Source organism: Coregonus lavaretus (genome assembly GCF_964263955.1).
Source record: "Coregonus lavaretus genome assembly, chromosome: 13".
In the NCBI taxonomy this organism is placed as follows: Eukaryota; Metazoa; Chordata; class Actinopteri; order Salmoniformes; family Salmonidae; genus Coregonus; species Coregonus lavaretus.
In genome coordinates, this window is record NC_140000.1 from 36,177,494 (window position 1) to 36,189,687 (window position 12,194).

The following is a 12,194-nucleotide window of genomic DNA, read 5'->3' on the forward strand; positions in this document are numbered from 1 at the left end:
GAGAAACTCAATGTGAACCAGGCAGCCACAGTCCTGCTCAACTTCCTGCAGCAAGCCAAGGAGGACGGTGAGTTGGGTCATATGGGAACCTACAGTACAGGTTAAGGATACAACCAAAGCTAGCTAGGAAACCCACCTCAATAGGCACCAATTCAGGCATTGGGTTCCCCCAACTACATCCAAGCTATAGGTTTGAAATGGCCATAAAGTTAATTGCACTGTTATATTTTTTCATTTCAGGAGAAGAAAATCCTGAACAACTGTACTTTCAAGACTTGCCAGCATGGAAAAGAGAGTACTTCTGATGTATTTTATAATGTATTTGTTATTGTTGATAACATTCTAATCTGTTGCATCTGTTGATCTCTTGTTGTTGGATGTACAATATTTAATGTGATGTAAGAAAAACACTGGACTGAAAATGTTTGAATGTATTGTTTAATAAAATGTTTAATGAAATTATTTTTAATTCATAGCAATACTTGTCTAAGGATACATCTGATCATAGAAGTAATGTGTTCAGGACTAGGGTTGGCCATCCCAGGCTATAGAGAGTGAGACCTCTCAATGCAATTCCTCATATATAACTATTGATTAAACTATTCATGTCCCATTTCCTATGGGCGTGAGGGTACTTTTATCATCAAAGGAATAGGCATTTTCTCTTAGAAAATATACATAGGTAGTATGTGTAACTGCTGCTTGAGGCTCAGTATCCCTACAACAAAGCTAATATGGAAAGTTCTGGGCTGGAACAAAAACATACTGCGCATACTGCAGCTCTCAAGGACCAGGGTTGGCCATCCCAGGCTAGTAGTGCGAGATCTCTCAGTTGGCAGACTCTCCTGGGTGTGTCTTCTTGCCCTCGGGCGTGGCACCCAGAGTGAAGGGGGCTTTGATGTTCTGCCTGTCCCTCTCCGCCTCCTCATCTTCATCATACGGCTCTTCATCATCATCCTCCTCATCACTGTGGTGGGGGGTGGAGTGTACCGACGCCGAGGGGGAGGGGGGCACAGAGCCGGGGCGGGGGTAACGGAATCCCTCTGTCTGAAGAGAGAGAGAGAGAGAGAGAGAGAGAGAGAGAGAGAGAGAGAGAGAGAGAGAGAGAGAGAGAGAGGAGAGCAAATTATTCACGTCTGTGGAAAAACCACAGTGCAACTGTACCTGTACAATACATACAACATACAAACCATGAAAAAATTAGCAGAGAGAGAGACAGGGAGAGGGAGAGATTGTTTTACTCAAGAGGGTAGTGCTTAGAGAACAGTAGTAACAGATTGGACAAATACAAAATTATGTCTTGTCATTTACTAAAATGTTAGGTTGTCAATTAAAGCTCAAGGAATGGATGAACTCTGAGTCTCTGACGCATCTATAGTGTTAATCAATAGAGTCAGAGGAAGACAGACTCTCCTCCATATCTCACCTGTGGCGGGGCCAGCAGCTCCATCTTGAACTTGTCAGGGAAAGCCCTGCTGAGAGCCAGGCTCCGGGCGTGCATGTAGAACTGCAAACATAAATCAACTGAATCAATTGAACCACAACTAAAACACAACTGAACCAATCACAAATCAACTGAACTAGTCTGAACAAGGAACAATAAAATACTTCTCCAAGGAAAGAAGGGACATTGCTTACATTACATGTTACAAAAGGAAATCGTACAAATAACAAAGAATAACAATGAAGTTAGCACCAAAAGCACGTAATTCAGTGGAATTAGTTTCAGTATGTTTCAATGGTGGTCATAGTATTTTGTTTCCTAAACTTTGTTGCATTGTGAGATCCACTTGCCTTTCAAACCATTAGGGAAACAGGGACATGGACCTATAGCGACTCACCCGTCCCAGGTACCTCCAGTCCAGCAGGTCCGACAGCCTCTCTGTGCGGTTCCTCTGGATGATGCGCTGTCGTCTGGACTGCTGGCAGAACCCGAACATGAACTGGGTCAGCTGGTTACATGAGTCATCTGCCGAGCGGAACCGCCGGTCCACTATGTAGATCCCTGAGAGGAGCGGGATAGGAACGGACCAGTGAGACGCAGGAATAAAGTATTCCATTCTATTATAAATATAGTATTTATTCTGTTCTAAACTGCTGACTGATAGGAAGTAAGGGCTATAATTTCACTGATAAAAAGAGAGTCACTCTGTTCTTCTGGGTTTCGGGGAACTCCCAAAATATATCAGAGCTCTTCCATTAGAGGTCAATCACACTGTGCACTGATTTGGTGATGAAACTGGAGAGGTCTATATGCACATACATACCATATGCTGTGGGGTCTGACACATGTTCCTCCATGAAGCAGCCGAAGCCAGACAGGTTGGTGGTCACACTGGGTATCCCCATCACAGTACACTCACCTGGGGAGCAATAACAACTACAACCTAATAGTACACTCACACAACATACAACTCTCCACACACATGAAGGAATACACAAAAACAATGATAGAAACATTAGCCAGAGAAAACCCAAGTGATGGAGTTTATGTTCGCAGGCTTTGTAAGTGTGACAGGTCACCTGGTGTGTATCCCCAGGGCTCGTAGTAAGAAGGGAAGACCCCCAGGTGACAGCCTCGTACAAACTCCTCATAGTCCATAGGAAGCAGGGGACTGGTGGAGGACAGGAACTCTGGGTGGAACACTATCTGAGAGTATCAGGGAACATGTCTGTTAGTACCGTTTAGAATCAAATATAGAGATCAGCACTACGCTGGCTATACTGTATGCTCTAAGGGTCCTCTGTAGCTCAGTTGGTAGAGCATGGTGCTGGTAACACTAAGATAGTGGGTTCGATTCCCAGGACCAACCTTACGTGAAATCTATGACCCCATGGCTGTAAATTGCTTAGGATAAAAGCGTCTGCTAGATGGCATATACAGTATACTCTAACGCAGGGGTTCCCAAACTTTTTTGCTTCGTGACCCACCAATTGAGGTGTCTTTTGCGCTGCGACCCACCATAAGTTTTATGTGGTGAAAAAACATACACAGACCAAAGAATAAATAAAATATATTATCGTGGCAGCGGAGAGAAAATGTTGCAGTTTCAAAGCTAATCTCCTGCAATTCCACACATCCTGCCATTGAGCTGAAAGAAAATGTTGCAATTTTAAAGCCAATTTCCTGAAATTCTATACATTTTGCCATGGAGCTTAGAGAACATTTAGCAGTTCTTAAGCTAATTTCCTACAATTCTACGCATTTTGACATGGCTAATGCTGTGTTCTTATGCTCAAACATTATAACAAAATCAATGTGGTCCTGATTGTCTAGCTTTTCTTTTGTTGATTGTAAATTCTCAATAATTATAAGCTATTATAGAAAAATGTATAGGTCCATTATCTTTTCTACACCCTTTCTATTTGGTTTTAGTCATTTAAGTTTACAATGAAAGCGTTTTTCAATACCGAAAATGTATTTTAAAAAATGTCCTCCCGCGACCCACCTGGACCACTGCAGCAACCCACAGTTTGGGAACCACTGCTCTAACGGAATAAAGAACACTTTGATAGTACTTTACATAAACGCAACAGGTATTACTTATCATAAGCACGTATGAGCGTTTATGGTGTCTTTTATATTGTCAATGTCTCGGCTGCCAGGATTTTTCCAGACAATTCTTCAACCGGTTTAACACATTTACATTTTAGTCATATAGCAGACGCTCTTATCCAGAGCGACTTACAGTTAGTGCATACATAATTTTTTATATTTTTCATACCCCCCGTGGGAATCGAACCCACAACCCTGGCGTTGCAAACGCCATGCTCTACCAACTGAGCTACATCCCTGCCGGCCATTCCCTCCCCTACCCTGGGCCAATTGTGCGCCACCCCATGGGTCTCCCGGTCGCGGCCGGCTACGACTGGATTCGAACCAGGATCTCTAGTGGCACAGCTAGCACTGCGATGCAGTGCCTTAGACCACTGCGCCACATGGGAGAACCGACACAATAACACAATAACACAATAAATGAGGCAAAACACTATCAAACATGGACATCAAACAAACATCCTGCATACCTTGACTCTGTCAGTGCGAGCGTTGAAGAGGCCGATGCGTCTCACATTGGCCAGGATGGGGTCAGAGGTGTCATCCAGCATGTTGTGAGTGGTCACTGGAGGAAGGGTGTGTCTCTGCAGAGAGAGAAACAGACAGAGTACAGTGTGTGTGTGTCTGTGTACGTGCGTGCATGTGCACGTGTTGTGACTGCATCATCATTGTGCACGTGCCTTGAGCAGTAAACATGGCACGTATCAACATCTATAAGTCACTGATCCATGACTAATAACCTTTACGGGTAGACATCAGGAATATGGATCTGAAGAAGAGTATCGAACCATTGGCCTAATGATATTTAATGATTCTCTTCTCTTGGGATTACCCTCAAAAGAAACACAAGCCTTTCTCTCAGAAAATATTAACTTGCATGTAAAAGAGTTGCTGAATAGACAGTAATGCTAAAAACATGTCACAAGTGAACAGGCTGCTACATCTCACATCAACTTTGAGGCGTAAGAACTTAGCAGACATGCAAAGCCATTTGTCACTCTAACCACTGTGTGAATGCAGCAAAAGTGCAGACAGACAAGTATTTCTGTACTGGTACATCTAACACAAATGGGACACAGGGTCAATAAAAATGGCAGTGAGAGTAACAACGGCCACAATCTGTCCACCAATAATTTATAATAATATAATATGCCATTTAGCAGACGCTTTTATCCAAAGCGACTTACAGTCATGCGTGCATACATTTTTTTTTGTGTATGGGTGTTCCCGGGGATCGAACCCACTACCCTGGCGTTACAAGCGCCGTGCTCTACCTGTCGTAATTTTTACGCCTAAACACATGTGACATGAATAAATCTAAGTGACGACGCCATTTTTATTGCCACTTTGCTATTAAATACTGCAACACCATCCAATCTATTGACCCATGGCCTGGTGAATACCCCAGTCCCATTCTGAATTGATCACCTTACAGGGGCATACCTCACATTGACCCACAACGTCAATGTTAAGTTACTCCTTTCATAAAACAGCAGGGTACAATGTATTGGGATTCTCTGGACGATACATCATTACATTACGTTGTTGTCCAGTTTTCTCTGTCTTTCTACCACTCTGGTTGTCTCTGTTTTATTTGATGTTCATCATACAAATGTCTATACGCCAGTATTTTAATCATAATGTAGACCTGACCCAATCTACAATATGGAGACTGTTAGCATTCTTGACAACCTAACTCTTTATGGCTTTACTACTGTGTATAATGCACCTCTTACAACTATGATATACTATAACCTTTACCTGAGTATATTTCATACATTATCTGTCTCTTCAACTCCTACCTGTGTGGCATAGATGGCTCTCTTCATGATGGTGAAGTCGTCTCTGTCCAGGATGGTGTTCATATCAGGGATGTCTCCTCTGAAGACATCATGAGGTCATCAGCAGGTTAGTAAAGCAACACTCAAGTAATCACATTATAACCCGCATGGACAAGCCCTTCATTAACACGGAAGCTCGTTCCACACTTTGGTAACGTGGAAGACCCAAAGGTCACGCACCATCCACATGAATGAACTAAGTGAAGCCTTAGTTCATTCATTAAAAATGCCTGCTAAGGATTGCCTGGCTAAATGGCAGGGTTGTCAAATAGAGGGGTGTTACACTGATATTAAATACAGTACAGGTCTGGTGAATACACTGGTGGAAGAGAGCCTCTGTCTTTTTTATTTAATTTTAAATTGACTTACTTTAACAAAGCCTCGTAAAGCCTCTTGCCAAACTTATCTTGCACAGTGTGAGCAGTGTCCCTGTCAGAGAGAGATACATAGATAATCAGCAAATTGTTTACAATTTAACATATTAATGGGAACCATGTTGGCAACACGAGTTCCAAGGCAATATTCTAAGAAGAATGCAAATCAGAATGTCATTTTCATGAAATGTTTGGTGCTAACATTGCAGACATTTTGCAGAACTCCATGAGGTGTACTGTTGGGGGTTGCAGAGACGTACCATAGCTGTTTGCGTACCGCCTGTCCCTTCAGTGACTCCACGTTAAAGTTGTTGGTCTTGGCTGGCATGATGAAGAACACCACCACTGTGACGTCATTCTTATGCACCTGGGAGAGAAGGAAAAAAGCTTAAATGAGATGAAGAATTTAGGATTAAACTGTAATATTGTTATGAGAGAGACCAGTACATACCCTCAGCAGGTAGTTGAGTCTGGACAGTGACTCCAGGAAGATGTCAGCTCCCTTGTTGGAGAACTCATATCGTCCAGCAATGAAGAAGAAGAGGGTTTTCTCCAGATTGAAGTCTAGATGACTGACAAAAAACAAGGGATAATAGTTTTAAAACAGGCAATAGTTATATAGTTAGCAGTATATTGGATAACAAACTTGAAAACGTAATAAGGACTTAAGTATTACCCATAGAAGTGTCCCCTGATGAATTCCTGAATCCGACCCTTGTTAGTGGAGTGAAGGTTCTGGAACTCGTGCATGGCTGAGAACTTCTTGATGTTCAATCCGTTTGGAGTCACCACATCTGTACAGTAGATAGAGAGAAACCCAGCTTACTTCAATATCAAATATCCCTGCTCTGTCACTTTTTGTTCAATAGGAGGAAATAGAGGGAAACAGGAGAAAACATTTTGAAACGTGAAAAGAGCATTCTTATTGGACATAAGTTGACCATTTCAGGTAGTACCTCCTCCATTTCGAAAGGTTTTGGTACGGTGAACTGTAATGTACAGGACCCTGGCCCCCTCACCTGGTTTCCTGTGCAGCATGTGGTTAGCCTCTACAGCAGTGATCTGGGATACAGTTGTAAAGACATGGGCACAATGGACAGCACCTCTCTCCAGACAGTAGCGATGGTAGATCTGCCTCTCACCAGCCTCCTGGTCTATGTTGAACTGACAGGGGCACATCAGAAATCAACGCAAGAGTCATTAATAGGTCATTATTAAGAGATAACTATTGTGTAATTTACCTATTGTCATGCACATTCTAAGTAAATATCAGGTGAATAGTGAATGAAACCTGTGAATAAAACCTTTTCAAATGTTGAGATCTACAATAACTAGGATTGGGGTTATGGGGTTCATTTCGAGTTCGTTGTGCATCTGTCAATCAAACAGTTTGACAAATGTTTGAAGTAGGATCTCTTGAGTCTCCTGTCTGCCAGTGATGAAGATGCTTCCTCTTCCTCTCCATAACGAGAAGCTGCTGTCAATTACCCAGCCTGCCCAGTAAATGACCTTTAGGTCCACAATTACCTTTTTACACTTAGCCTGAGGGCCAATTACAGTACCATACACCAGCATAAACACAACACAACACAGACCCATAGCTCACTAACACACATGGAAGATATTATGAGAAACTCTAAATCTAACAAAAACACCTGCCTCTGTGAAGAGGATAAAGTTTTGTGAGGCATTTGAATAACAAAGTCACAGACCCATTGCTCACTGACGCACGGGAGAGATACTGGGAGAAACAAAACTCAAACTAACTCTAACAATGCTTAATGTATTATTACCCCAACATTGTTAAAGCTGAAAAAGTTTGTGAGGAATTTGAATAACAAAACTTTATAGATTTGTGTGTGTGTGTGTGTGTGTGTGTGTGTGTGTGTGTGTGTGTGTGTGTGTGTGTGTGTGTGTGTGTGTGTGTGTGTGTGTGTGTGTGTGTGTGTGTGTGTGTGTGTGTGCGTGCGTGTGCAAGTGTAGCCTCTTTACCTTGTCCAGGTTGTTGTAGAAGTCCACATTTCCGGCACAGAGGTATCGTCCCAACAGAGTGGCATGGGTCGTGAAGATGGTTGCCAAGGGAATCTTCCGTGAGCGACAGAGAATAAGTCCTGCCCCTGCCTGCCACTCATGGAAATGGGCGAGGACATTGGGCGAGTCTCCAAGGTGGTCGGTTAACTAGGAATTAAAGCAATGAATTACTAATGATTAGCTCTGAAATCTCATATTACCCAAGAGGGTGAATATGATTTGAGTAAAAAGAAGTAGGCTACTGTATCATTTATTTTTAAAGATATCTGACATTAAGGTATTCACATCAAGCAGATATTCTTGACTTAAAAAATAAAAAACATACACCAATCTTTAAACCTCTTTCAGAGTATTTTTCACAGCATCCTTAACAAGCTGACAAATGACCTCTTTAAAGAACCAGGCAACCATGGATCCAAAGATGAGTGAGTCGTTGGCCTCTCTGTCATGAGTGGGCAGGCCGATACCACAGGTTTCCCACAGATCCCCCTTCCATCGGTCCAGGTTCCAGGCTGCTGACCCATTGTCAAATAGGATCACATAGGGACTGCCCTCGATTAGCCAGCGCCCAAAGTACACCTAAAACATACAGTATAACCCCAACACAAGGGAAAGATATGTGTGGTTCTACAAGACAGTAACAATCAACACATCACCCACAATCACAGTATCAAACACATGGGGCAAAGCTGAAATACTACTAAATAATAGTTTCTGAAGCTGCTGGTGTATTTGTTTGTTTCTGATTCTGGAGATGGTGTTTGTCTGCCATCTTGTGGTTTCTATCTAACTCTATTGGCATCAACAGTGTACAGTAGGCCTACTTCTGTAGAAGTGCATGTCTGTCCTCTTCTGGACAGAAAGTACTATTACAGGATCGTGTATTCTCCACTTGCATGTCATACCCATAGAACAGAATAGAAAATAATAGAATAAAATAAGTCTGTAGTAGAGTACCAGACAGCCGTTGTCAATGAGAGCGCACATGGCTTTCTTGATGGCTGGGTTGGGGGGCTCACACTGCTCCACCTGGGTCTTGAAGTTGTGTTCGTAGTACGGCCCCATCATGAATAAGTTCTCCCCCCATTCATCCACTGTTATCTTGGCCTTGGTCTGGATCACTGTGTAGATCCCACCCACTAGAGGAAACAAATATAATATACATGAGATTCAAACTTTCTAACTTGTGACTTGTTATGACACCCATAAGGCAGGGTGGGTGTGTCCACATATTAAGATATAATTCTACATTATATTGTGTATTTTGCATGATTAATAGTCTAAGATACACTGGAATTAACAAAAACAAAGACCATGATATAAATAACAAAAAAACTTGAAAATGCTGCATAAAAGATAAGACCATTAACAATCACAACCCACTGTATTATGTCTGCACACCATCATAGGTGCATAAGACTTTTCCCTTGCGCCAAATACATTTACTCAGCATACCTGATAAGCAGTGTTGGGGAAGCTACTCCTAAAATGTAGGTTACCAATCTACCAATTACTTCACACTGGAAGAAGTTAAGCTACACTAATGACCCCAAAGTGATCTATTATTGCAATTTGTAGTCTATGACATTTCAGATTTAGATATGATAATGTTTCACAAAGTAGTAAACTATATTGTTCTTAAGGGTAGCTTATGTTAACAGAATGTGTAATTTATCCTATTAAATACAAAAACAATGTTTCAAGTAAGAATTAGGCAGGTCTGATGCCGAAAAAGAAAGGAAATTATTGCCTACTTCACCCATTTTTATTTATTTTTTGCATAAAAAGTAGTATGTAGTTCCAGTAGTTAGCTACACCGCTACGTGAAAAAAAAGTAATTAACTACTGAAAACACTACCAGTTTTTGCATTTAGTTAATCTACCACTAAGCTACTGCAACATGTAGTTAAATTACTAGTTGAACTACATATACAGTAGTTCACTACTCCCCAACACTGCATAAATGATAACCTCTGAACTCTTCACAACAACAGGATAGACTCAGACAACAGATCCGTATATGGTACACAGAACTGAAGAGCCCTATACTACAAAAAGTACATCATGTTTCTATAATCATTGGGACTCTCATGTCTAGTTCAGTCTATTTTCCAGGAACAAATGTTTATTTTGCCAGTATGGTTCAGGTTCATATAGTTTATATAACCATAGTTAATATGGTTCACACATCCAGTTACACAAACAACATTAAGACATATGTATTTGACAGAGATTGTGTATTTATCTTCAGCTTAATGTTTAACAGTTCAGACAGTGAGACAGTTAATATTCTCCACTCTCACTGTGTTTCAATATTTGCTCTTTTGGGGCCAAAGATTCAAAGATGACCATGTTTTGCAAAAAGAAGATGACAGGTGATACTGACATCAGGCTAAACTGTCACAGCTCCAGAGGAATTTTAAGATGATCCTCTCAATCATGATAGTATCCCATATCTGACCACTCTGGACCAATAGTCCAGGGGTCATGAACTCTGTAAGAGTTGCTCCATATTTGTACACTTCACTGCAACCCATCTTTACACAAAAGTAGTAATACTGCCTAAAATAAATGATGTACTATTAAAATTGCAAGATCATGCAATGAATGAATGGACAAGTAACATCAATGACATCTATAGACAATGCATGCAACATTGCATCCACTGTCACTATTACATTTACTGAGGAGGAACACAAAACAGTTATACTCCACGGACCAATACCCTTGGAAGAGACTTTACAGTCTCCTTGCAGATAATTCTCGGTCAGGTAATACTAACCTTTATTAGTGACCTCCCAGGCCACCTCAAACAGCAGCAGGTCGTCTACAGGTAGATCTTCCTCCTCCCACAGCGGCAGACCGCTCAGTGACGTCATGGATAAGGAACGGGTCAGGGGCATGTTGCTATCAACAAGTAGAGTTTTTAAGTTAAGAAAAGGTAAGTACCACTGATGCTCTCTGAGTTTCTCCTCTGTAGGTTCAACTGTAAACTGTCTATCTTCTCACATCCGAATATCCCACTGGAGTTCACTTGGACTCAGAAGACATACATCCCATGGTCCCAGTGCGTCACTCCTAGCAGTCCACTGTCCAGCCCGCCTACTTTTTGTAATTGAATCCGACCCACGTCTGTGAACAGAAAGTCAACATTCCCTGGCTGCATGCACGGGACTGAAGTCCACACACAGACATCAAAAGCGAGCAAAAGTGGAGAATATACCGATGTAGAATCTTAATTTGAGGCAGTTTGCTACAGCAGGAAAATAATCCTGCAGCTACAGGAAATATGAATTATTATGTGGATTATAATTAGTGGACATTTTTATAGGAGTTGATACATTTTTCGTTATTGGAAATGACAAACTTTAGAAGTCTTTTTAAAACTCAAATACACTACACGTTTGCATTTCGTGCTGTGCAGGACAATTCTCAGCAACAAAGGAGTGATCAAATGAAGATCCTACATAAATTATAAATCAAAGTTTCACATGTATTATTCTGTGCTTTCCCTAGCCTTAAACAGTACGCCAAATTCATGATATTATGAATACTCATTCACATTTGGATATTGTATTATTTATATCATGAATTTGGCCCTACTATTTATAGGGCTATGGTTTCCCTTTTTAGGCAATGTAAACTATACTACACCTACTGGAGTCTTATTATCAGAGCTCTATCATACTATCCAGGTCTGTGCCCAAACAGTTTGAGCTTCTACTTCTAAAAATCCACCTTTCCAGAAATAAGTCTCTCACTGTTGCCGCTTGCTACAGACCCCCCTCAGCCCCCAGCTGTGCCCTGGACACCATATGTGAATTGATTGCCCCCCATTTATCCTCAGAGTTTGTACTGCTTGGTGACCTAAATTGGGATATGCTTAATACCCCAGCCATCCTACAATCCAAGCTAGATGCCCTCAACCTCATGCAAATTATCAACGAACCTACCAGGTACAACCCTAAATCCGTAAACATGGGTACCCTCATAGATATCATCCTGACTAACATACCCTCTAAATACACCTCAGCTGTCTTCAACCAGGATCTCAGCGATCACTGCCTTATTGCCTGCGTCCGTAACGGGTCCGCGGTCAAACGACCACCCCTCATCACTGTCAAACGCTCCCTAAAACACTTTAGCGAGGAGGCCTTCCTAATTGACCTGGCCCAGGTATCCTGGATGGATATAGATCTCATTCCGTCAGTAGAGGATGCCTGGTTGTTCCTTAAAAGTAATTTCCTCTCAATCTTAAATAAACATGCCCCATTCAAAAAATACAGAACTAAGAACCGATATAGCCCCTGGTTCTCCTCAGACTTGACTGCCCTTGACCAGCACAAAAACATCCTGTGGCGTACAGCATTAGCATCAAATAGCCCCCGCGAT

At 41.7% G+C, this 12,194-nt stretch overlaps 1 protein-coding gene across 2 annotated transcripts; it reads right to left on the bottom strand.

Annotated features, from left to right (window-relative positions):
- Positions 1-743: 743 nt before the first annotated feature.
- On the bottom strand, positions 744-10,879 carry LOC311139578 (glycogen [starch] synthase, liver-like). Of its 2 annotated transcripts, none has more exons than XM_084174483.1 (16): positions 10,585-10,879; positions 8,760-8,941; positions 8,142-8,381; positions 7,764-7,949; positions 6,791-6,935; positions 6,448-6,565; positions 6,223-6,343; positions 6,032-6,138; positions 5,767-5,826; positions 5,359-5,437; positions 4,027-4,140; positions 2,524-2,650; positions 2,268-2,363; positions 1,842-2,005; positions 1,427-1,507; positions 744-1,047 (listed from the first exon to the last, which is right to left on the bottom strand). In XM_084174483.1, the coding sequence occupies exons 1-16, from the start codon at positions 10,703-10,705 to the stop codon at positions 829-831; spliced, it is 2,160 nt and encodes a 719-aa protein (XP_084030609.1). In that variant the 5' UTR covers positions 10,706-10,879; the 3' UTR covers positions 744-828. The 2 variants fall into 2 exon arrangements, with proteins under 2 accessions (XP_084030609.1, XP_084030610.1); XM_084174484.1 differs by having other exon boundaries at positions 8,190-8,381; positions 10,585-10,878.
- Positions 10,880-12,194: the final 1,315 nt, after the last annotated feature.

Bases quoted from the DNA above. Each gene is read 5' to 3' on its own strand.
- LOC311139578 (XM_084174483.1), bottom strand. From the start codon at position 10,705: ATGCCCCTGACCCGTTCCTTATCCATGACGTCACTGAGCGGTCTGCCG. The intron at 5,827-6,031 runs GTACGTCTCTGC...TCTCTCTGACAG, and splicing joins GCGGTACGCAAACAGCTATG to GGACACTGCTCACACTGTGC. The intron at 4,141-5,358 runs GTAGGAGTTGAA...CTCTCTCTGCAG, and splicing joins GAGCCATCTATGCCACACAG to AGACACACCCTTCCTCCAGT.